The following is a 24,704-nucleotide window of genomic DNA, read 5'->3' as shown; positions in this document are numbered from 1 at the left end:
CACGAGCCATGATCTCGTCGTCGCTGTTGTTGCCTGATCCTCCTGCTCCCGAGAATTCGTTCTCGTTGTCGATGTAGTAGTCGAAGGTGGCTTCGTCCATGAATGCCACGACTCGGCCGATGGAGCCGTTGACGAGCGTGTCTTCCATGTTTTTGATGAGCATGACTTGTGCTCCCTTTTTCAGGTGGATTACTGGCGGTGCCATGCAGTTGGCTAGCAGGCGTTCGCGGAATTGGGGGTCTTGGATTGTGCCGCTGTCGACGGCGTTGAACGTCATTGTTTCGCCGGACAGGCGACTCATTCGAGCGCCGTTGGCACTTTCGACTTCTTGGCGTGTGGGGAACCTGGGATGGAGTGAGCTGGGTGCTTGGATTTGGGAAGAGTTTGGTTATATGGATGTGTGTTAGGCTTACAGTTCGGTGGCCTCGAGGGAGTCATGGAAGTCGAGAGGCCTCGAAAGTTGTTTGAATGTGTCGATGGTTCGTGGTGAGATCTTTCCAAGTCGAAGCTCGTTGAGCATGTCGGCGAATTCGGGGTCTCGTTGACGGAAAATGTGGGTTAGGAGGATGGTGTGTTGTATGGAAGTGTTCCATGTCGCTGCTGCGAATGCGAATTTGGCTTCTCGGTTGCTCCCTTCTGGGACGGGGGGGAGTTGGAAAAAGTCACCGGTGACTACTAGTTGTATACCTCCGAAAGGACGACCGTTGTTCCTAATGCGACGTGCGATTTCCTCTAGCTTATCGAAGAGATCGCCGTCGACCATGGACACCTCATCGACGATCAGAACCTTGGTGCGCATCCAGCGATTCCGAGCTTTCTGGTTCTTCTTGATCTATAGCGAGTTAGCATATGTGTGTTGATATGATCGGTCGACGCCAATGCTGACCTTCTTGACAAGCTCCGGAACAGGTTCCTTCCCCAGCCCAATACCTGCGAAACTGTGCAGAGTTACACCCTCAATATTACACGCTGCTAGACCGGTAGATGCTGTCACCGCAACCCTGTCCGGCTCTTTCTTGTATTTATCCCTCAGTTTTTTGATGATCTCTCTCATAAGCACCGACTTGCCTGTTCCGGCAGATCCTGTAAAGAAGATACTCTTCCCTTGCTGTACAACCGCATCCAAGACATGGCGTTGCTCATCGCTGAGGAAGATCGAAGCTACCTTCGTGCGGGGGTTGTGCATTTGGCCGCCTGCTTGTGCCTTCATAGTCTTGTTCTGCCGACGCAGTTCCCTTTGCTCATCCTTAATCGCGCTAAATGATTTGTTCCAGGGAGCCGTCTGTTTCGGCCGCATAGGAGTTTGCGGCTTCAAAGATGGAGGCTCTGGTTCTGGTTCCGGCTCGTCTTTCAGCCATGGTAAAGTTCGAGGCTTCCTGGTCGGTTGTTGGTAGTGGGAGGGGGGCGAAGAAGACCATGGAATTTGTATGCTGCTGGATGGCGGGACACTCTCATCTGGAACCGGGGGTAAATCAGGGTACTTGACCTCCGCCGCCGCTTTGCTGGGTGAAGTCAAGTCGACTATCGATATTTCTTCGTCTTGCGCAGTTATGCCATGGAGGGACGGGTACTTGGGCGGTTCAGGTTTCGGGACGCTCGGTCTGGTTATGGGGGCCGGGGGAATGAATGGATCGGGTTCCTCAAAGTCCAGGTCGTCATCATCGTCAAAGTCATTCTCGTCGAAGTAGACACCGTCGTGGAGGGACCCCAGATTAGACTCTCGCACAGTAGCCATCTCAATCTTGCGCTTAACCCCTGCAGACGGCGGCGGGGGTCTCATTGAAGCATTCCCATTGTTGCTGCGCGTAAGCGTGGATTGTAGCGGAGTCGCTGACGCTACTGAATGTTCCTTGACGGCTTTCTTGAACATCACAGCTTCCTCTCCAACCGGCGAAGTTCGCGATGCGGAGTATCTAGTAGAGGCCGTTGGCGATTTTATAATTGGACCATTTGAAAGGAATTGGCGGAGGATACCTGGGGTCGACGCGCGATGTCTGGAAAGGTACATATACGTGAATCCAGGGTAAATTGGAGATGCAGCACTTGCCTGCCCTGATCAATCTATTGATGAAACTATTCAATTATCCACCGGCGCGTTTTGGCGATACGCGCCGCGCCACTACTTATCTCTCACGTGATTCCGATAAGGGCTGGCTTATGAATGCCCTTTGCACGTGCAATTGTCTACCGTCTATAGAATACTGCCTCTACTTCAGAAGGTGTCATTGTGCTCAGCCTGTAATGCAATAATAGCTGGATTGCAGGTCATAATAAACTAGTAACATCTTAAATGCAGAATGACTTCGATATCCGATTTATTGGACTGCCATTCCCCCTCCCTCCTCCTTTAGTTATTCAACAAACTAACTAACTCGACAGCTTCATGATGATCCCCATCAATCCAAGTCCCCTTTCGGAACAACATTGGTAACATCATCCTGTTGTCTTGGCTTTCTCGCCTTGAAGAGCATAACCTGACCCATAACCCATGACTCCACCTCCTCAAAATTTTGACGAAGTCCCTCATCAAACTGAGCCTTGTTGTCCTCCGAATTATGGAAAGACTTTGTGTTGTTGTTATAGCTGTTCATCATCTTCTGCCCCAGCCAGTTGATTGGTACACCCTGACCAAGGACCGTCGTCCCCACAAGAACGCCGTCCTCCGCCAGATGCGGCCGCACCACGTCGAACAACTTGCACTTCTCTTCAGGTGTTCCCGGAATGCAATGCAACAAGAAGAAGACACTAATCGAGTTGAATTTCTTGGTCTTGTCGAAGGGCAGTGGCTCCAGGGCCGAGGCCACGACGGTATTCACGCGCACCGCCTCACGGCCTACCGTCTCCAGGATACGCTTCTCGGCAGCCTGGAGCGAGTTGGGACTGAGGTCTAGGAGGGTGATCTCAGTGCATTTGGCACCGGCCTTTAGGCTCTTTGCTGGATAATAACCTGTTCCGACGCCAATGTCTAGGTGGCTCTGGCCCATGGCGGCATTAAACAATGGGAGTTGAACGGTTGAGGTTGGGCATTTCCATGCAAAGTTGTTGGAAACCCATAGAACCCAGAAATCGTAGAAGTAGCGGAGAAGAAAGGGAGTATAGAGTGCAATACCTTCTTCCAAGGCTGAAGGGTTCTTTGATGAAGCTGTCATGGCTGATTTGGGGTGGACGTGAGAGTGAGTGTGTTTGTGTATCCCTCTTCTTTTCTTTTGTTCAAAACTTCCACTTGGAATTGAGGGCAACAAGATAACTATGGGAGGGAGATGGGCGCCCCTGGTGGTAATGAAAAGAATGTCGCAGGGCTGGATGCCATAACACCACCCAAGCGTTCCTGCGAAAACGTCAAATCTAGACTGTCATACAGTCTCACCCGCTTGCGCAGGTCATGTCTTATCCATCGAATGACAGCACTCGAACAGCTTTGACTTTCCATTCTATTCTATCATGTTGTCTATCGTGAGTATACGTACTGTCTGACAGGAATGTTCACCGTCTTATCTTTCTGTCATTCCCCCCTCCCTTGCCTATATTGTTTCCTATGAGCGCTTTATTTGATGGCTCTTCGGCCCATGGTAGACCACTCCATGGGAATTCCTTGCTGGAAAACGGTCTCATTTGTTATATAGAAGCCATATTATTGTCACTTGCTGAGGCGCCGAACTGATAACCCTTACAGTAGTTGTATGTCTCTCCAGTAGTCCGTGATAGGCAGTAGAGCCCCTTGCTTGAATTCTATCCGTCAGCTATGCAACTTTAGCAATCTAGACAATGATTGACTCCTACTGCTGAGCAGGAATTGACTCAGCTGTGTCTAGATATCCAGTGATCACGACATCATTAACTGGGCAGTGAAAGGTTTCCGGTATGACAGTGTGGCCAGTTCACGAATCCATGGGAATGACGCGTATTAGAATGCGCAGGGAAGAGATATCGCATGCACACACCGCAAGTTCCACTTTGATAGCAGTATAATACCAGCTTGTGATATACAGGCCTGGTGAGTGTGGTGCCACCCATTCTTGCCTTAGTATTAGACAGTATACCTTAACGGCCGAATTCGATATATCGTAACTCCTTCTTTGTTCTCATTCTTGGAGTTTTACCTGCTGCTGTGGTCCTTTCCTCCCCCAAAATTTGTTCAGAAGAGAATAGAGAAGACTCAGGAAGAAACAACAGCCATGATACCAGAAAACGACTTCAACCTTACCGACGACCCATCTAAGCTTGGTCACAATGTCGTTTCCCTCTTTAATCAGATTCAGACACGATACTCCCCAAAGCCCGCGATAGTCTGCGGGGACCATACCATCACATACGGTGCTCTTGCATCTGAGTCGGATGGCCTGGCCTGCCTCCTTCTATCGCGAGGCATCAGCCGTGGCCATGTGGTGGCTCTTGCACTAGACCGCACACCGGACCTGATCATGTTCATTCTCGGTGTCTTGAAAGCCGGTGCGATATATGTACCCGTTGATCCTGCTTTACCCCCCGAGCGTGTCAACCAGATGCTGGATGATGAGGCGCTACGCCTGGTGATAGTTAGTCCTGCTAGTACCAAAGGGGGGACGGGCACCAGTCGATATGATTATGGTCATAAGGCGGCCTGCTGCACGACAAGCGAACTGCGAGACCAGATGAGATATCAAGCGGACAAGAAGCCAGCTGTGGATATCCAAGCAGACGACATTGCCTATATCCTTTACACATCCGGCTCTACGGGCAAGCCCAAGGGCGTAGAAATTCATCACGCCGCTATATGCAACTATGCGTTGTCGGTACACCAAAGACCTGGCTGTACTGGCCAGGACCGCGTGTTATTCAAGAGCACAATTTCCTTTGACATGGCCGCGTTTGAGATTTACGTGCCATTGCTGTGCGGCGCCACGGTCGTGCAGGCACAGGCACACGAGATCGGCGATCCCCGCGCGCTGATATATCTCCTTGATCGCCACAGCGTCACCTTCTCCGTCGCGACGCCGACCATCTTACAGATGCTGCTGGACAGCGGTTGGTCTGGCACGCCAGGCTTCTCGAGACTGGTTACCGGCGGCGAGGCACTGTCACCTCGCCTGGCAGAGCGTCTAACCGCGTGTGTTGACGAAGTATGGAACCTATACGGCCCGACTGAGACAACAGCCAGCGTGGCTGCTTGGAAAGTCCAAGTCCGCGAGGACATCTTAATTGGAACGCCTAACCCAAACACACGGCTATATGTCCTCGACACCGACATGCAACCTGTGCCGGTTGGAAGCACTGGCGAACTGTATATTAGCGGAGCAGGAGTTGCTCGTGGATATCGAAACAATCCAGAACGCACCAAGGCTGCTTTTCTTCCGGACCCTTTCTGGGAAGGCCATACCATGTACAAGTCTGGAGATTTGGCATGCTTCTTGGACCCCAAGAGACTGGCCGTCATCGGTCGGGTAGACACGCAAATCAAGATTCGCGGGCAAAGAATTGACCCTGGTGATGTTGAGGCGTCCATCACAGCTCACGGAGCTATTGCCAATGCCGTTGTCGTCAATCGAGACGAGCAGCTCGTCGCATATTGTATACGAAAGTCGGGTGTTGGCAGCGTAGATGTTCCTCTAGCCAAGTTGCTACGCCCCTGGCTAGAAAGCCGCCTCCCCAGATACATGGTCCCCTCATTTTTCGTCGAAGTCGATCGATTTCCTTCCACCCTCAACGGCAAAGTGGATCTCAGAGCACTACCCGATCCCATCTCGACTATCACACCGGCGCAAAAGCCCGCTTCCACACTGACACAACAGCTGCTGGCTATCTGGACCAATGTACTGGGCCACAGTCAGATTGGCATGCAGGACAACTTCTTCCACATTGGCGGCAACTCTGCTAGCATCACCCAGGTCCAAGCCAAGTTGGAGAAGTTTCTGTGTCGGCCAGTGCCGGTGCCAAAACTGTATGAGCATTTCACTATTGCCAGCCTTGCTGCATATCTTTCTGAAGAACCCCAGACCAATGGGGTCACCGAAGAGACGAAGAAGTCTGTTGGGAACGATGCCACTGCTGAAGATATTGCTGTCATCTCAATGGCGTGCAGGCTGCCCGGCGATATTCACACGCCAGAAGAGTTTTGGAATGTTCTCATTAGCGGCACCGACGCCGTCACCAAGGTTCCTGAGGAGCGTTGGGATGCCGATGCCATCTACGACCCCGACCCGGAGGCCCCCGGCAAGTCCTACAGCACGGGTGGTGGCTTCGTCAGGGATGCCATGGAGTTCGATGCGCAATTTTTTGGGATCTCCCCTCGCGAGGCTCGGGCTATCGACCCTGCGCAGACCATGATCCTGGAGACATGCTGGGAGGGCTTCGAACGGGCAGGCTATGGCACCAAGTCCCTGCGTGGCAGCCAGACTGGTGTCTTCATCGGGACCGGTAACAGTTCTGTGGATGACGGTCAGCTAAGCGCTGCCGGCACAGAAAAGCTTGAAGGACATCTAGGTCTCGGCACGGCGCCGAGCTCGCTCTCTGGTCGCGTAGCATATGCTCTGGGGCTCGAGGGTCCTACGATGACCTTGGATGCTGGGTGCGCTGCCTCACTGGTCGCCACGCATGTGGCATGCTCCGCACTTCGTCAGGGCGAGTGTAACATGGCTGTGGCCGGTGGTGTCACATTCTTGCCCTCACCTGGTCTACATGTAGAGTTTAGTCGGCTTCGCGTCACATCACCAGATGGTCGCTCGCGACCATTCTCAGCGAATGCGGCTGGGATGGGACTGGGTGAAGGTGCCTCGGCTGTGGTTTTGAAACGTCTCTCGGATGCGCAGCGTGACAATGATCATATCCATGCTATAATCCGCGGTTCGGCAGTCAACCACGGCGGCCGTGGCGCTAGCATGACAGCACCAAGTGGACCAGGCCAGAAGCGTGTTGTCCGCGCAGCTCTGGCGGCTGCGCGCCTGAAGCCGTACGATATTGACTATGTCGAGGCGCATGGGACTGGCACCAAACTAGGAGACCCGGTCGAGGCGTCAGCTTTGGCGGAAGTATTCAGCAGTAGCCGCGATGATGCCACCGGGCCGCTGAGGATTGGTTCCTCAAAGTCCAATATCGCACACACGCAGGCGGCCGCCGGCGTCGCAGGCCTCATCAAAGTGGCCCTGGCGATGCAACACAACACGCTGCCACAGACACTGCATAGCAGTCAGCCCAGCCCATTGATCGACTGGCTGGGTGGCAAGTTGCAACTGCTCCAACGCCCAATGGCATGGCTACCCAGGACAAACAGCCCGAATGCTCCGCGACGAGCAGGAATTAACTCATTCGGATTATCAGGCACTAACGCGCATGCTATAGTTGAAGAGCCTCCAAGGGCTCACTCAAACGCTAATGGCGACAATAATGATGATGATGCGAGGTCGCCTTTGCCGCTGCCATTTCTCCTCTCCGCCTTTACAAGTGAAGCGCTACGTGGGCAAGCACGCAAACTTTGCAATCACATCTCCAGGGCCACTGCAAAAATCAAGCTGTCTGATGTATCGTACTCATTGGCGACTACTCGCACACATTTCCCACGACGCATCGTTCTTGCGGCACAAGACAAGACCGAACTGCTGGGCAGCCTAGCAAGCATTATCGACAACGGAGTACCGGCAACTGCTGACAACAGCAAGTCAGCTCGCGTGGCGATGTTGTTTTCCGGACAGGGCACTGAACGACACATGATGGGCAAGGGTCTTGCTGAACGTCACCTTGTGTTCCGCAACACCATCACTCACATCGCAAGCCTGTTCGAGGAAATTCTAGACAAGCCTCTGTTGGATGTTATGTGGGCAGATCCGGCGAGCGAGGCCGCTTCCTTGCTCCTGCGTACGGATTATGCCCAACCAGCTATCTTTACCCTCCAGGTAGCACTATGGAGACTATGGCAGAGCTGGGGTGTCCAGCCAGCAGTTGTGTTGGGCCATAGTGTTGGCGAGATTGCGGCTGCGCACGTCGCCGGAGTTATAGATCTGGCGGACGCTTGCCGCTTGGTCGCGGCACGAGGGAAGTTGATGCATGCGCTGCCTGAAAATGGTGGTATGGTGGCACTTGAAGCCGCCGTAGACGAGGTTACTTCAGCCATGGAGCAACTCAGTGCCCGCGACAGGGTGTCGATTGCCAGTATCAATGCGCCAATGCAAGTGGTAGCTTCTGGAGAGATGGATGTCATTAACAAGTTGGCAGCTTACTTTAAGGCTCAGGGCAGGTCTTCCAAGGTCCTCAAAACTAGTCGCGCATTTCATTCGCATCATTTGGATGAAAGCATGCTTGCCTCATTACGCACCGTCGCAGAAACGATTGTGTTCCAGCAGCAAACGCTGCCTATTGTCAGCACAGTCACAGGCAAACTGGCAGAGCCTGGACAACTTAGTAATGCGGATTACTGGGTTCGACAAGCTCGCAACCCAGTCCTGTTCGCAGAAGGCATACAGACCCTCGCTGACCAGGGTGCGAATTGCTTTGTTGAGTTGGGCCCGGCATCGACACTGTGTGGTATGGGGGCCTCATGTCTCGATGGGGACAGCAGTCAGACGAGCAAAATGGCCAACCGCGAAGGCGGAGTGAACCTGGCCTGGCTGCCCTCGTTGAACCCCAATAGCGACGACGCTCTGGTAATCCAAAATAGTCTCTCGGAACTACATATCCGACAAGCAGAGATCGACTGGGCAGCCTTCTTCAAAGACATTGGCGGGCGCCGCATCCAGCTTCCTACGTACGCATTTCAGCGACATCGGTATTGGCTCGACGGGTTGCGACCAATATACAGCGGTAAGCCATCTGGCCAGTCTCCTTCGGGTGGAAACCGACCCACCGGTCAGATCCAAGTTGGATGGCACACTATTGACGCGAGTTGTCATTATGCCAATTCAACTTGGGGTCTGCTCTGTCCAGCAAATGATGCCCCGTGGATGGCACCGGTGAAGGAAGCATTGTTGCACGCCGGAAAGCAACCGATTACTGTCAATCGGCTCGCGGAAGCTAAAACGATGAGCGGCGTGCTTTGTTTTTGGGAATCAGAACGTGAAGATGACTTGACCTCCAAGGCATCTGAGCAATTGCAGACAGTGTCCAGGATTGGGTTCTCTCCCTGGATAGTCTGGGTGACGCGTGGTGCTGTTGGAGCCGGAAATATGGGCGAGGCATCGCTCTGGGGTATGATGCGAAGCGCACGCGTGAAATATCCTCAACTCTATTTGCGAATTGTGGATCTGGAGGGTGACGTGGACATCGCTACAGCCACCAAACTCTGCTCGGTCTTGATGATGAGTACCGAACCTGAATGTGTTGTGCTTGGCGAACGAGTGCTCGTTCCGCGAATGCAGATGCAAATGCAGGCGCAGCCACAGGGGGTCCAGAAGCATGGTAAGCTGTGCGTAAATGATCAAGAGACGACGAATGGAACCACAGCAGCTGCAAAGTCGAGTGGGACGGACAGCTTCGAGACCAAGATCAGAATGGTTGGCCCTGAGGAGAGAGCGACAATGCTTCAGCGACTGGTACGAGAAGTAACTGCCAAAGTACTTGGTGTGGCGGCTGCAGAGGAAGTAGATATGCACCGGGGGTTCATGGATGTTGGAGTGGATTCATTAGGAGCCATCCAGATGCGTAAAGAGCTCTCAGCACGGACTGGGTTGAAGTTGCCACCTAACTGGACGAGAGTGTATCCGGATCCTACCTCACTGTCCGATGCTTTGCATAATCAGGTAAAGGGGATAGTAACTAGCTGATGGTTGTTAGTAGAATGCTGCTTCTTTCGGTCTTTAGTTATATAGATATTAGCTAGATTAATGAGAGGTTGCTAACGCTGTCCGACCCTTGGTTTATCATGGAGATCAGCATGCTACTTAACGTTAGTATTGGTCAGGAGCACAATGGCAAGCACAGTTTGTAAAATGTGGTAAATCCAGCCAATGTTTTCCATCGATGGCGTCGAAGATGTTCTGCTGCATCTTCACAAAGGGAAAGAACCCCCTTCTGTCACGTGACAGCGTATACTCCCCAGACGCGCTTCCGCGCGGAGCTCCGATAGAGCGTTTCTTCAAATCGGCGCACCGGTCCCAGGCTAATTTCTGCCAATCATGAAGCATGGCAGAGAAAGCAACCTCGAGTCAGTACTCAATTCCTCTTTCTAGCTAGCAAGAGACAGACTAACTCCACTCCAGACAAGGAGCATCCTCTTGCGGGGGTGGTCCTCTGCTTTACCTCCATCTTACCAGAGCAGCGGGTATGCAAAACGCCCTCTGATGCTTGTACCTCTTGTTATATTTCTTCAACCAATCTAGCACAATACTGATGGCTATGTGTGTCACGTCTAGTCTGAACTCGCTATCGTCGCAAGTCAGATGGGAGCAACCCACAAATTTGACCTTACCTCCGACGTCACGCATCTGCTTATCGGCGAAGTCAATACTCCGAAATACAAGTTCGTCGCGCGCGAGCGTACCGATATAACAGTCCTGAAACCGGAATGGGTTGAAGCTGTTCGCCAATCATGGATGCAGGGAGGCGACACAGACATTCGGGCCTTAGAAGAAAAGTACAGGTTCCCAACGTTTGCTGGGCTGTCTATCTGCATAACGGGCTTTGAGGATAGTGAGTAGGGAATACCGGACATAGAGCGCACCGGAAGACTGGTCTAATGCATATGCTATAGTGTCGCTGCGAAATCGTATCCAGGACACCGTCACTGCCCACGGAGCCGAGTTCCGAAAAGACCTCACCAAGAACGTCACTCATCTCATTGCCCGGAATACGGAGGGTGAGAAATATAAATTCGCAACGCAGTGGGGTATCAGAATTGTCACGGTGAAGTGGTTCGAGGATAGTCTTGAGCGTGGCATGGTCCTGGAAGAAACTCTCTATCACCCTCTACTACCCGATGAGCAACAGGGCGCTGGTGCCTGGAATCGATCGCTGCCTACTCCGAAACCAAAAGTCACTAATAACGAAAACCCCTCAAATCCTAGACCGAGAAAGCTACGGAGGATTGCAAGTGCTAAGCTGGGAGACCAGAATGAAGGCATCTGGGGTGATATCGTCGGTACGGGTTTCGACAGCAGCGATCCAAGGCCATCTAGAGAAAGTCTGCAGAGGACCCAGTCTTTGACAAAGAGGCCCTCTATCTTGCAGGAATCGCGCTCATTTGCGAGCGAGACTACCTTTGCAGAACCGCAGGAGCCCCTTCAACCGCCCCCGCCCCCGCCCCCTCCACCAGCTGTAGAGAGTCGCGAGGGTTTTCTGGGCGATTGTTTCTTCTTCATTCATGGGTTCTCCTCTAAACAGGTTGGTGTGCATACCCTTACACTTTATTCCACCTGCTAACCTTCCAAGACCAACGTATTGCGAGATCACCTTTCCTTCAATGGTGCAGAGCTGGTGAGCTCCTTGAGCGAATTCTCTAGACCAGACATACCCAAAAGGGGCCATGGCCTTTATACCATCGTGCCCTACAAGATGCCCCGCGCACAGGTTCCATCCACGGATGACTTGGCTTTCGAATGCGAAGTGGTGACCGACATGTGGCTGGAAAGATGCCTCGATGCGAAGACGCTGGTACCGCCAGAATCACACACAGCGAATACCCCGATCCCTTCTTTCCCCCTCAAAGGTAGAATCCCAATCAGCCCCCGATGGACGTTTAGCTGACAGTTCTAGGATTCGCGGGAATGAAGGTCTGCTCTACTGGCTTTTCCCGAATTGACCTTCTCCATCTAGCAAAACTCGTCAACCTTGTTGGTAAGTTGCTCTAGGAAGCTTCAGGACCTCGTCTAACCCTCCAGGTGCCACCTACAACGAGTACTTGACACCCAGCGCCTCCATCCTTATATGCAACGACGCCGGCCCCGTGAACCCGGAGAAGCTGCGGCATACCCAAGAATGGGGCGTCCCCGCCGTCTGTGCAGACTGGCTCTGGTCCTCCATCCGCAACGAACAGAAACAACCAGTCGACCAATACCTAATCCAAAAGCAACCCACACAAAGCAGAAAGTCTCTGGAACCGCGAGCAGGTTCTCGCCCAGAGCAGAAGCAACCCCCCAATAGTAACGAGCACCCACGTCCCAGACACGAGCATGAGCACGAGAAACAAAAATCAAGCATCACACAACCACCAGACACATCCTCATCAGACCCCAACCCCACAACCAAACCACCCCCAGCCCCAACCAACACAACCACCACCACCTCCCCCCTCAAGCGCAAACCCACCGACCAACACCCCTCAACCACAACCACAACCACCCAAACTGCCCTCAACCAAGCCGTAACCAGCCTCCTCAAAAACGCCCGGCCAGCCCAACCTTCCGAACCCAACACCGGCCCAGACGACCGCCACCGACCTCAACGAGGCCGAAGACCGCTCCTGGGCCGGGCCCCCTCCTCCCTCGACCACCCTAAGCACTTCTCCTTCTCCCGCGCCAGCTCAATCGACACCCTCAATGAAGACGGCTGCGGCAGCGCCGTCGAGTCCACCACCACGACCGCCACCAATTCCCGCATCCCCTCGCTGTCTCACACCCACAGCAACCAATATGAATACCAGTACCCGGAGCGTAACGGCACCCTCGAAGAAGAGGACGAGAACGAGGCCCCGCCCATGACACAGCTGGACTATGAGGACCCGGATGCAGTAGCCATGCGGGAGAAATTCCTCCAAAAGGCTGGGAAGGTAGTCGAGAAGAAGAAGTCGAATGATGTGATTGCGGAGGGGAGACTTGTTCCTGGGTTGGAGAATGGGGCGTGGGGGACGGCGAGGAGGACAAGGCATACTAATCGCGCGTTGGATGATCTTTGATCAAACCATGATTCTTGTTGGATTGGCAAGTGAGTTCTGTTGGGTAGATAGAATTATATATGGATGTGCGAGTTTTGTCTCTAAAGGATAGAGAAGAGATCAACCGGTGACGGGTTAACTATCTACCTTTGGTTTGTTTGGACATTCATTGTGTTCTGCTCTTGAGTGCATGCATAGCATAGCATGGCGTCTCTGTCCTCAATGAAATCTACTTACTACTAGCGACTAGGGCAAGTCATGAATGGTTTGTTATGAATCCTTGGGTTTGGAGTTTTACGGCTTGTTGTCCAGCCTAGTTGTTCATTCCCTGTACTTGCATTATGGAAACAATCCTACACCAGATCTGACAATCGTGCTATGACACTACTTATTACGATGGAAAGAAACAAAGCATAATAATAAAGGCACAGCCTCAATCTAGTTAATACCTTCTTGCAAAAAAAAAAAAAAACCACGAACACTAAGAACCATAAGCAGAAACTATGGTAGGTAGTACTAGGTAAGTATGCAATTAAGCTCTAAGACGCCAATCAACGATGGTGATACGCCAGAGACTGAAACTACTTGGAGTAATCATCATCCGTAAGCTGACGATAACAATCATCAACCAGCCCTATCCTGCAAGGGATGGGGTAATGATGCAGATAAAAATAAGGAGAAAAGGAAGGGTGAAGGGGAGGTGAATGTACATGCACGAGGGGGATATTTTGAGTGGCAAAGTAGACGAGGAAAAGGGAGGTAAGAAAAAAGTGTCAGCCACGGCTAACACTTCTCTTGAACCGAGAGGGAATAGCAGTAGCAAGTTCGTACAGCATCATTATGTTATGTTTTGTACAGTTGTCAAAGATGATGGGGGATGGATAAGAGAAAGAAAATAAAAGTCAAGAGTTGGTATCTAAGCATGGGCTGCCAGGCCACCAGGTAAGGGAGCATCGAGATCGATGTTTTCGACTGAGGTGCGGTTCTCGCCGCTCTCGCGGAACAAGTTCGTAAAGTACTTGCAGGCGGCGTCGCTTTCCTGCTTGGTCTTGCTGACTTCGTGCTTGCGGCGGCCGAGATCTTCGATGTCTTGCGCCAGGCTTGTTTGCAGGTTTCCGGCGGGGAGGCGCAGAATGCGGCGGACTTCGGAGGAGATGCGCGTCGCGTTGGAGTGGACGTAGTCCATCTCCGAGAGGGTGGCGGCGAGCTTGCGTGAGAGACGAGGGGGAAGAGTCGTGGGGATCGAGGAAACCATGTAAGCAGCTGTCAAGGCGGCTGGTTTAGTCAGTTAGTGAAAAGTTCAATGGAGTGACTTGTAGGGTAGGACTCACCGATTGCCATGACACCAGGAATGAACAGGCGGCGCATATTGTTCGGTCCGAGGAATTTGACTGCGCTGAACACGCTGTCGATCCAGCTGATTCCGCCAAAGGCACGGCCTGTAAGAACCGTCAAGGCGGTCATGGCCATTCCTGTGCCGGCCACCTTCTCTTGACGCTCCCAAATGCCCGAGACGTCGAAGAAGTCCCATAGTTCCACTTCCGTGTGCACTTGTCTAGCGAGAGTGTGACGACGACCGCGACGGAACATCATGTCTGCACGGAAGTTCAAGGGCGCAAACTTGTCCTCACCAACATGGAGAAGACCGATGTTCTGAATGAACCCGACGCCCTTTACCGTCTTTTCACGAGCGTAGTCCTCGCAGCCAGTTACAGCCGAAGCGATCTGCTCCAACATGGCCACCTTCAGGTCTTCCGCATATTGGAATGCGGAGAGGAAACCCGGGTATTCGACGCCCAGATCAGCCTCCGAAACACGGGCGATGGTTTCACCCAGAGTAGACCGGGTGTGATTGTAGACATCGTCGCAAGACTCGTCGACAAGCTTCTCGACTTGGTCACCAATTTCAACCTTCTTCTTCTTACCATCTTCGTACGCCGGCTCAAGCTCCGCCAGCTCGTCCGTGACGCGCTGAAGCTCGGATTCAGCAACATCACGGTTCACCGAGGCCAACGAGTTGAGGTCAGCAAGCAGGTTCAGGAGGTAGGTCCTGGCAGGGGCAAGCTTCGAGCGAGACCGCTTTTCGAGAACGAAGCGGCGCAAGGAGCCCTCCAGGTTCTCAAAATCTTGAATCTTCTCCCTCTCCTTGCCCTTTCCTTTATCCTTCTTGCCGGAAGGCTTATCGTCATCATCATCAGAGTCATCGCCATCACCGCCACCAGAACCAGAGCTCTCCACCGAAAGCGGAGGTGCTACTGGGATAGCATTACTCGAGACGAAGTGGACCAGTTCAGCCGCTTCCTTGTACGTGCGGGGACTGAGCTTGCCAATCTGGTCCAAGATCATCCGCTCACAGCGCTGCTTATCGCGAATCTGGTCGAAGCCGTTGACAACAATGAACATGTAAGCTTTCTCATGGGCAGCATTAAGAATGAATTCCTTTGCAGAGAGAGTGAAATGGTTTGCAGCAGAAACCACAAAAACGACCACATCGATCTCCTCCTGCCGAGCAAAGACCGCCGTCGTCTTGAGCGAGTCCGAGTTCAGACCAGGCGCATCGATCAGAGCAATATCCACCACTCCGTTGTTGAGAAGAGATTCGTCAATCGTCCGCACATCCTTCACGTAGACCTTGCACTGCATGTACTTGGAGTTGTCGATGACAATGTTCTCCAGCTCCTGAAGCGCATACACATCATAGGTACTCTCATCGTTGCGATTGTAAAGCACATCCTTGTGCACGGCATGAACCTCTTCTACACCGCTGTTCTCGCGCGCATCCAGAACCTCACAGAAGATGCTCGTGCATGGCTGCTGATCCTCGGGGAGAACCTTGCGCCGCAACAGCGCATTACAGAACGTCGACTTTCCAGCGTTCAGATCACCCGTAATCAAAACCTTGCTCGACGTATCCTCAATCCGATCCCGCAGCGACAACAGATGCTTGATACTCTGGCTGATCTTGCCATCCAACAGCGACGCAATCGACGCTTTCTCCAGCGAGTGCACCAGCTCTGCCTGGGACAGCGCACCCAGCTTCAAATCCAGCTTGAGAATCGAAAACTCCTGCGCAATCTGGGGGCTCATCAGCCTCGGTTCCGACGGGACACGACGTTCCGCCGCAGCGCTAGATTCAGCCAAATCCTCGCCACCGGTCATCGTGGCAGCGCGTCTGACCATTCCGGGACGGGGGAAATCTTCCGATTCGGTGCTTGCATCTCCGAAAAACGATTGTCTCTTCTGCAAGGCGGGCTTTGGCGCAGGGGAATCAGGAGCGCTCTGGGAGGAGGGATAATGCGCGGGCCATTGGCGGTTCATGTTCTGGAGTTCTTTGAGGGTTTCGATGGTGCGCGAGATAGCACGCGCGAGCTTAGTGCGGTTCGAGTTGCTGCAGATTCGAAGAGCGCAGTGGTCAGTGTCTGCACAGCCCTTTAAAGAAAGAAAAGTGATAACCACATACTATAATAATTGATGAACATGGCTCGCAACAACATGTCTCTCATGCTCCACTGTATAACCCGCACGTCAGTCACCTTTCCACATAAACTATATCCGTATCAGTCCGGGGACAAAAACGAACCGGCAGGATTCCACTCTCCCAGATGCGTAGGGGTATGCATGGGGGTCGGGCGATCGACCATCAAATCGGCCCTCCAGTCGCCACCAGCATCACCTTCCATCACACTTCCACTGGGAATACTGCCTCCGTAGCCGGAATCTTCATGCAGGGAAGCCATCAAGGCGGTCGCGCTCTCGGAGGTTGAGCCATTGCCGACGGTCATGTATGCAGGCGGGGGTCTCGGAAACATAGTAGAAGTACTAGTGCTGGGAAGGCGTTCCTCCTCCGTCGGCGGCGGAGGATGGGCGTGAGTGGGCGAGGAGGACGAAGGTGAGGATGAACCCTCGCCGGCAGAGGAGGCGCCCTGGCCGGGGAAATACTCCTGACTCATGGCGACCGACAGAGAAAGAATGAGGGGAGTTAACAGGGATGGAAAGCCATCAATCGGTGACGCGAAGATGGAAAGAAACGAAAGATTCCCTGGAAAAGCCCAAAGGGGTTTGGTCTGATTTTCTGCATGTGACACTGTTTTATTACCGGAGTAAATTAGAGTATGTAATTAATTGGTATCGTATGGTACGGTTACCTTGATGTCACTTCAACTAAAGAAGTAGCCTGACATCCTATCTTCATTCCTCATCGGCTACTTTGTTATCGTTTCATGATCTCTGTCCTCCCTCCTCCTCCGCTTCCTCCTTCGCCCACAAGCTGCACGTCATTCCCATCCTGCCGAAACAGCAATCACCATTGAACTCTATCCCGACTCTCAAATACCCCCACCATGAACGTACGTCCGTCCCTATCTATCTGATCTATCCACCTAACCTTTCCCCTTCCCCGCATCGCCCCAAACTCAACCCAAACCAAGTAAACTAACAACCACCTCCCCACCAGATCGTCGAATGGGCCTTCGGCAAGCGCATGACGCCCGCCGAGCGTCTGCGCAAACATCAACGAGCACTCGACCGAACCCAGCGCGAACTGGATCGCGAACGAGTCAAGCTCGAGAACCAGGAGAAGAAGCTAGTCCAGGATATCAAGAAGAGCGCGAAGAATGGACAGATTGGGGCTTGTAAGATCCAAGCGAAGGATCTGGTGAGGACGAGAAGGTGAGTGCCCCCCAAATCACTTGTCTATCATCCCGAGTATGGTGGTATGCTAACGCGGGAACAGATATGTCCAGAAATTCTACCAGATGCGGACACAGTTACAGGCCATTTCGCTGCGGATTCAGGTACGATATCCCTTTTTTTTCCGTCTTACACAAAGCAATCATAGCTTACAAAGATGGATGGATGAATAGACGGTACGAAGCAACGAACAAATGATGCAGTCCATGAAAGGCGCAACAATGTTACTAGGCAGCATGAACCGACAGATGAATCTCCCCGCGTTGCAACGAATCGCAATGGAATTCGAGCGAGAGAACGATATCATGGATCAACGACAGGAAATGATGGATGAGGCGATTGACGAAGCAACGGGATTGGAAGGTGAGGAGGAAGAAGGCGAGGATATTGTCAAGGAGGTTCTTGATGAGATTGGTGTGGATCTTAGCCAGGCGGTTCGTGCACCTTCCCCCTCCCTCCCGTCGCAGGGAGATTCGCCGAGGTATATGATGCTAACATACTATTTAGCTGGGAGAAACACCCACCGATATACAAAAGACGGCCGTGGGCGAGACAAGAGTTGCGCAAGCGGTTGGTGCTGGGGGTGGAGGTGGCGGTGGTGTGAATACGAGTGACGATGACTTGCAGGCGAGATTGGATAGTCTGCGGAGGTGATGTGATTCATACTACTTGTGATATGATAGTATGAGTTACATTTATTTTAATACTTATAGCTATAAGCACTCTTGCAGTTTGTTATACGGTTTTCGTGTTTCGAACGGCGTTAGGGTAACTGGGTTTGCATTGATTCCATCCATCCATGAGCAATTTGACTTGAGTCCAATGATACAGATATTATTATTGCTTGTTGTACGTATGCTGAAGAAGTGAAAGAGTAAGCGCATACTAGTGATATATATTTGCCATCTCGCCCGCGAGACTGACGATCTACCCAATCGAACTCAAACTATAATCCAACATCTAGTGAGTACTTATACTACTGTAATGATCAACCTCCCCATCCCTTAATCCCCCCTCCATCCCCAAACAACCACCCACATCAACCTACCCATCCATCTATCTCCTGCGTAAAAGCAAATCACCTAGTACTAGCAGCCTGCCTCCTTACCTCCAGCGTGTCCATCTCTACCCAATAACTCGACTGCCCAAACCACGGCATCGACAACAACTCCTGCAACTTCGGTCTCTTCTCCGGGTCCTTCGTAAACATAGCCCTCAGCATATCCACACAATCCTGCGAGAGGTCCTCACTAACAGGCAACTCCTCTCTAATAACGCGCTGCCTTCGCTCCCTTATCTTCCTCATTCTCCGGGCCTGCTGTGCAGCACTCCTACCCCTAGGCCACTCGGAAAGACGCCCGATATCCGGATCCGGGTTTGGCTCTTCCCAAGGTGCGAAGCCGTGTAGGAGTTCGTAGATGATGCAGCCGAGTTGCCAGAGCGTGAGGCCGCGGACATCGTGGCGAAGGGGGATTTGGACGGTACCTTTGCTGAAGTCGGTGTTGTCATAATTGGGCTTTAGGAGTTCGGTGGCGAGTTCGGGTGTCATGAATTTCTCGTAGTTGGGGATGTAGGGCGTGTGGCGTTTTTGGAAGTCTGCGTCGCGCAGGCCGAAGTGAATGAGGCCGAGGTCAATTAGGGTTGTCTGTTTTGGTTGGAGGGGTTAGTAGGTGGGTTCTTTGAAAGGGGGTAGGATGGTTGGTTGTAGGGTTCTGTCTGTAGAGAGGGGCATACATTTAAAGCATCGTCAAGTAGGTAGTTCAAGTGTGAGATGTCCGTGTGGCAGAGTCGCATGTCATATAGGTATGATGTTGCTTCAAGCAGTTGGGTTGCTATCTGGCAGACGGCCACCTCATCTAGTGCGGTCTGCTTTTCTCTAGAATTAAGGTAAATGTCTCCGTCGAATGGCCGCAACCTATTCTCAATCCAAGCCTTCGTTTCGGAATATGGGTCGTAATTCTTTTTACGGATTTCATCGGGGACTGTAGCTTCCATCACCGTTGCCTTGTACTTGCCGTGGGAGTAGACGGAGTCCAGCATCGAGAACCGCCTACAGCCAGCCGTGAGCAGCAGAAGGTATGCCTCCATTGGAATATAGCGGAACTGATGCGGCTGTTGATAGTATAGAGGCGCCACACTCGGATCACCTATCTTTTTTCTTATATCTGTATTGATGGTCGATGAAGTCTCGACCTTGATTGCGTATAGCTTTTGTTGTTCCGGAGGTCTGGTATCACTTCCTAGAGAAGTTGGTCAGCAAAGGAAGCCAGCACTAGTCACATTGAGGTCTGGGGGGTTACGCTTATGTGCCAGGAAGACGACGCCAAAGGCTGTGAATCTGCGTTAGCGAACTATCCAAGAGCACAAGAGGGTCAGAATCCCATACTTCCACTCCCCAGAATGCCCCGGAGAACAAAATCGTTATCCAGGTTGGGACAGATATTAGCGCGGTACGTATCATACACGTCCTCATCGCCTTGACGATGGATAGTAGATTGTTTATCGTGTATGCTTTGCTGGTATCTATAACTGTCTGTTCGAGGTTCCCCGTCCACCTCGTGCGTGCATTTGGATATCTCTGTCTCTTCTCTGGCTTGCATGCTGGCGTAGTAGCGCCTTGAGAGTACCTCATGGAGTTGGGGATGTTCGGCTGCTAGCAGGCTCTCTGGTTGTAGAAGATCGTGAATCAGTGCTGCCAGACTCGACTCCCACGTGTAGACGTGGGCCCATAATTCCCGATGCTCTGCAGCACTCAAGAGATGAGCATTAGTTAAAACCCCGACGAGGCGGGCGAATTCGCGGCTCCAGAACATCTGATTTCTATTGTCGTCCGCCATTGCGAGAATGTTAAGAGCTGTCGAAATAGGGTTTCAGGGTTAGCTATAGCCTCCTCCCGGTAGTTCGAATAGAGGGCAGGCTTTTATAGTAGTGGAGGTAAATTGGAGGGCTCCAAGAGCGCCGTGACTACTACCGACAAAGGGATGCATCGCGGAACCCTGGTTTCCTTACTTTTCATATAAAGAGTCTTTGTTTTTACTGCGCCGTTGTTGATGATTGGAACATCGAGAAGAAAGAGCCCGGTATGCGAGTGATTGTTCGGATTGTTCTATTAGTCCAAACGTGTATATAAAGAACAAAGGTTGTAGACCTTAACAGAAACTCTACTACGAGATCAAATGGTACAAAAGGCGAGTTTTCCAGTATAGTCTTGAGAGACCCTAACTGGATCATGACTCGCGCAACAGCCCAACGGTCAATTTTGATAGATCACATGAAGGCAACATCTTGAGGATGTATGTGCTGCTTAGAGTTTAACTTTCACTCACCTAGGGTTTCTTTCAGCGTTAGGTTTTGTGCTCGTGGAGGGGCTGTTAGTAAAATGAGATACCAATATTTTCCAGACTGGCAATGTCATGTTCCGATATAGATTCTATAAGTCATGGAAGGAGGGTGTACTAAGTCTGAACATCCAATAAGGGCCTCCCAACCTGCAGGATGGGCCCAGCTGAGGCCTGGAGCACCTGCAGGCATTTGCCATGAGTCACGGCTGATCCGGCCTATCATCAACGCGGGCGGCCGTTCTCAACACGACTAGCAAGGAAGATGACGATATCCTTCGCCTGGACTCTTAAAGGAGGGGGAGAAAAGTACCGTTTCATGGTGGTGATGGTTGTGGTGGTGGTGATCCTGCTGCTGCTGGTGGCGGCCATCCAAGACGACAGAGCGGAATTGATCATTTCCACCATCGCATGCAGCACGATCAGCATAACAAGAAAAGAACCCATGACGTGCAGCATTTGCTGGATACTTCTATACGTTTCTGTATGTAGGGAAGTGGATTGATCCACTCTACTTCAATGACAGTGACGGGCAAGCAGAACATGTCTCTTTGAACCAGACGGACAGACGGCGGCAAAGGGGGGTTTGGCTGCAGAACCGGCGCATCCCTGCGGCCAATCAGGCTTGTGGGAACTAGAAGTTCATTGTTGGGCAACAGCGCTGAATGGCGGTTAGGCTGCAGCGATGTTCGTCCTGGACTGTGAAAGCCTGGGCCTGAACACAGCAGCGAACCCGCTAGCCGGTCGGCCACATGCAGGTAGAGTGCACCATGACGGCGGCCTTGCTTTTCCTTTTTTCTTCATCTTCCATCTGATTGTCTTGCTCAACCCTCATCGCCCATCCAACATCAGATCAGACTTTTTACTGCCGCCTGGTTACTCCGGGCTGTGGTTGCTCGTCGCCCTGGGGGGATGTTGGGTTTTCTTACTTGCTTCTGCATCGCCCCATTCCATTGCGGCTGAGGAAGGCTGCCTGCGATACGAAGCCCGGGCAAACACGCGGCCAGAGAAGCAGTCGCGAAGCCCGCGACTCAGTAACGACTATCATTCATTCAAAAGAGGGGGGTGGATATAAAAAGACGCAGGTCAAAGGGGCGAATGACAATGCGTCAAAATGGCCAGGGCAGTTCTCCTTGCCCATGCCCGGGCGATGTCGCGCCCTGCTAATTCCGTCTTGCGCAGCGACGGAGGGACCTGCGCGCTTTTCCCCTGGTCCTTTCATTTGAACGGCGCATCGTGATTGAACGATTGCCATGGTCACAAGCAAAGACTCCAGTAGCTCCGCGACCATGATATCCCGAATCTTTTGGGGTTGGATGGTTGCTTCTGCTGGGCATGCAGCTTTCCAAACCTAATGGCAAGGCAGAAAGCACCAGGGATCTTCATCTCCTGAAACAATCTTACACCATGATTATTGCCGGTAGTCCGTCGTCATTAAAAGAGGCCAGTTGACCCCTCCATGACCTCCCTGGCGCGTTCGGAGATATAAGGAGGTTATATTTGCTCGTTCTTTGCTCTTGACCCCGCTTCTCCCATTTCCGTTTTTCCCGAATCCCATCCCATTCCCTAGGGTTTGCTGCGTCTGCTCGGCTCCTTATCTTCTTCCTTCTTGCTCACCTTGACAGCTCCCTCCTTTCTGCCTGAGGATTGACATACTTACGGGTCCCCGTGGCCGCATCCTCTCGGTCCCCAACAGGAGCGGAGTCGTACAGTATGGCGGTCATCAACCAGAACAACAACAAACAGGTGCCTCCTGCGCCTCCGACTCATCATCCACCTATGCGCCCGAATGAGGGTGTCCGTGTGGCGCAAGCGGGCTCAGCACGTCCCATGAACCCGGAGTACTTGGTTCCTCAGATGAATCGGCTCAATGTTCAAGCGGAGAAACCCCCGGCTGTCAACAATCCAAAGCCCAAGGAGACCACCACGGTCGTTGAGGAGATTGATGCTCGTGCCCCCTTCTACTACCTGGGGTACACCTTCTTCAAGGCCGATGCCGTGCCCGGGCACAAGTCCACCTGGAACCATGTGGAGCGGACCAAGATGAACCTCAGCCAGTCTGATCTGATGAAGCTGGTACACAAGCGAACCAAGAAGACCCCCATCGCGGAGCAATACCAGTCCCTGTCCAAGGTCAAACGTGCGCATGTGGACCAGCTGATCAGCGAACTTAGGAAGAGTGACCCCCACTTTGAATGGACCTGCGTCTATGTCAAGGAGGACGAGAAGCCATTCAAGGGTAAGAACTCCCGGCGGGGTGACTATGAGACGCTCTCCGTGAACGTCGTCATCATGAGAAAAGCTACAGATCTGGTGTTTCCCAAGATACCTGTCGACGACCATGTGGATGTGGAGGCCCTTCCTAAACCACAGGACCGTGTGCCAACTCACGTGCACAATAATCCATCCGAATCGGGACCAAAGGGGATGTCTAGGAGCATGCAGCCTAGTGAGCCACTGGTAGGGCCTACTATCCATCAGGGGACAATGCCACCGGCCATGAATCATAACCAGCAGCCTCTGCCTACAAGGTTTTATCAGCCTCCTTCTCATCAGTCTCCACCCCATCAGCCACCTCCCCAGCAGCCGCCTCCTCAACTTCCTCAGGGATATGCGGGGCCACGACCACATATGGCCCAGGGGCCCTGGCCGTGGGTGCACGGGATGCCAGCTGGTATGCACCCACACCGCGCTCAGCCAGGCATGCCTGTCTCTACGATGCCTGCGTCTGCTATGCCCAGTTCTGCAGTGCCTGCTCCTGTCATGCCTGGTGCTGCCATGTCTGGCCAAGCCAATGTTCCGCACATGATGGCTCAGCCGAATGGCCTGCGAGGCGTCCACATGGCAGCTGGAATGTTCCACCAAAGGCAGGGATTCGACCCCCGCGCCCATTTTTCCGGCCAGCAAGAGGCCCATCCTTCTGACAAAGGACCCGCCCCTGCCTCTGCCCCTGCTCCTACCACTACCCCCGCTCCGCCGGAGACTAAGCCCGAGAACGTCAGGCCCTCGACGCCGGCGGCAGATCCCGAGCTAGAACTGGGACTAGAGTCGAGTAGTGTGGGGGACGATGAATCCGTGTTCGACTTTGACGACGACAGCTCCATCACCGATAGCTCTGATGAAGAGCCCGAACTGGAGGATAAACCCCAGCCGTGGCGCGGCAGTCTCTATCGTCGACACTCCACCCCCCGAGCGAAGCATGCATACCGCACCCATTATCGGAAGCAGCCCCAGAAAAACGGGTCGGACAACAAGACGAGCCGGTCAGGGTATCCCAATGGCTGCATTGACGTGGTGCCTGCAGACAGTAAACATGTCGACCCACGCAGCGAGGGTGCCGTTAGTGGTGGTGGTGGGAGTGGCAGTGGTCCCAGTCAAGAAGTGAGCCGGCCAGCGCGGGACCGGCCCAAGATCATCCATGCGCCAGTGAGTGCAGACGAGTTGGATTTGGAGCAACTTTTGGCCGAGAGGGCAGAGCGGTTCCGAGGAGGGCGGGCCCGGAACGATATTCGGGCGCGAATACTAGATGACCGCGAGGCCCGATTGGAGCATCGCGAACGGATGGTGGAATACCGGGCCCGCGTGCTGGAGGAACGGGAACGCTTGGATGATGCATGTTACCTCGGACGACGCATGTCCCTGCGCGAACCGGGCAACTTCTATGGCCCTCGACGATATTACCTCCCGGAGGGGCTTCAATGATGGTGCAGGGTCCTTGGGGGGGGATTAGTTACCTTGGACTAGTCGAATTGGGAAGAAAAGAGGGGGGAGCAATGGAAGGAGAATCGCTTCATTGTTTTTCCCTGAGAAAGTCAGTTTACCAGTGGATTTTCGGGTATTTGCATTTTGGGATCGGGTGAAGGAGGGATCCAAGTGGGTATCTCATAACGTCATTGGGGGGGGGG

General features: G+C 52.8%; 8 protein-coding genes across 8 annotated transcripts; 5 read left to right on the top strand and 3 right to left on the bottom strand.

The window, feature by feature from the left end:
* Window positions 1–2,324: 2,324 nt before the first annotated feature.
* Window positions 2,325–3,149, bottom strand: BO79DRAFT_265328 (class I SAM-dependent methyltransferase; the record flags this gene model as incomplete). The annotated part of the gene is made up of 1 exon (XM_025686872.1): window positions 2,325–3,149. One exon carries the CDS (start codon window positions 3,147–3,149, stop codon window positions 2,397–2,399), a length of 753 nt encoding a protein of 250 aa, XP_025539706.1. The 3' UTR covers window positions 2,325–2,396.
* Window positions 3,150–4,175: 1,026 nt separating this feature from the next.
* On the top strand, window positions 4,176–9,728 carry BO79DRAFT_287415 (uncharacterized protein; the record flags this gene model as incomplete). The annotated part of the gene is made up of 1 exon (XM_025688580.1): window positions 4,176–9,728. The coding sequence occupies one exon, from the start codon at window positions 4,176–4,178 to the stop codon at window positions 9,726–9,728; it is 5,553 nt and encodes a 1,850-aa protein (XP_025539705.1).
* Window positions 9,729–10,037: 309 nt separating this feature from the next.
* On the top strand, window positions 10,038–12,959 carry BO79DRAFT_287414 (BRCT domain protein). The gene is made up of 7 exons (XM_025688579.1): window positions 10,038–10,108; window positions 10,164–10,225; window positions 10,317–10,593; window positions 10,655–11,283; window positions 11,332–11,608; window positions 11,656–11,736; window positions 11,781–12,959. Exons 1-7 carry the CDS (start codon window positions 10,087–10,089, stop codon window positions 12,791–12,793), a joined length of 2,361 nt encoding a protein of 786 aa, XP_025539704.1. The 5' UTR covers window positions 10,038–10,086; the 3' UTR covers window positions 12,794–12,959.
* A 244-nt stretch (window positions 12,960–13,203) lies between these two features.
* BO79DRAFT_287413 (mitofusin) lies at window positions 13,204–16,756 on the bottom strand. Its single transcript, XM_025688578.1, has 4 exons — window positions 16,353–16,756; window positions 16,233–16,281; window positions 14,104–16,160; window positions 13,204–14,047 (listed from the first exon to the last, which is right to left on the bottom strand). Exons 1-4 carry the CDS (start codon window positions 16,720–16,722, stop codon window positions 13,689–13,691), a joined length of 2,835 nt encoding a protein of 944 aa, XP_025539703.1. The 5' UTR covers window positions 16,723–16,756; the 3' UTR covers window positions 13,204–13,688.
* A 226-nt stretch (window positions 16,757–16,982) lies between these two features.
* On the top strand, window positions 16,983–18,279 carry BO79DRAFT_208992 (ESCRT-III subunit protein DID4). Its single transcript, XM_025682506.1, has 5 exons — window positions 16,983–17,118; window positions 17,226–17,440; window positions 17,505–17,565; window positions 17,635–17,895; window positions 17,969–18,279. The coding sequence occupies exons 1-5, from the start codon at window positions 17,113–17,115 to the stop codon at window positions 18,113–18,115; spliced, it is 690 nt and encodes a 229-aa protein (XP_025539702.1). The 5' UTR covers window positions 16,983–17,112; the 3' UTR covers window positions 18,116–18,279.
* Window positions 18,280–18,519: 240 nt separating this feature from the next.
* On the bottom strand, window positions 18,520–20,298 carry BO79DRAFT_194575 (Protein kinase domain-containing protein; the record flags this gene model as incomplete). The annotated part of the gene is made up of 4 exons (XM_025681060.1): window positions 18,520–19,106; window positions 19,196–19,701; window positions 19,762–19,791; window positions 19,848–20,298. The coding sequence occupies 4 exons, from the start codon at window positions 20,296–20,298 to the stop codon at window positions 18,540–18,542; spliced, it is 1,554 nt and encodes a 517-aa protein (XP_025539701.1). The 3' UTR covers window positions 18,520–18,539.
* A 937-nt stretch (window positions 20,299–21,235) lies between these two features.
* On the top strand, window positions 21,236–21,918 carry BO79DRAFT_14556 (uncharacterized protein). Its single transcript, XM_025678423.1, has one exon. The coding sequence runs from the start codon at window positions 21,485–21,487 to the stop codon at window positions 21,872–21,874; it is 390 nt and encodes a 129-aa protein (XP_025539700.1). The 5' UTR covers window positions 21,236–21,484; the 3' UTR covers window positions 21,875–21,918.
* Window positions 21,919–22,578: 660 nt separating this feature from the next.
* On the top strand, window positions 22,579–24,501 carry BO79DRAFT_147542 (uncharacterized protein; the record flags this gene model as incomplete). Its single annotated transcript, XM_025678511.1, has 1 exon — window positions 22,579–24,501. One exon carries the CDS (start codon window positions 22,579–22,581, stop codon window positions 24,499–24,501), a length of 1,923 nt encoding a protein of 640 aa, XP_025539699.1.
* Between the last annotated feature and the right edge of the window lie 203 nt (window positions 24,502–24,704).

Source organism: Aspergillus costaricaensis, assembly GCF_003184835.1.
Source record: "Aspergillus costaricaensis CBS 115574 unplaced genomic scaffold BO79scaffold_15, whole genome shotgun sequence".
Taxonomy (NCBI): domain Eukaryota; kingdom Fungi; phylum Ascomycota; class Eurotiomycetes; order Eurotiales; family Aspergillaceae; genus Aspergillus; species Aspergillus costaricensis.
This window is presented reverse-complemented; position numbering and strand designations above follow the sequence as displayed.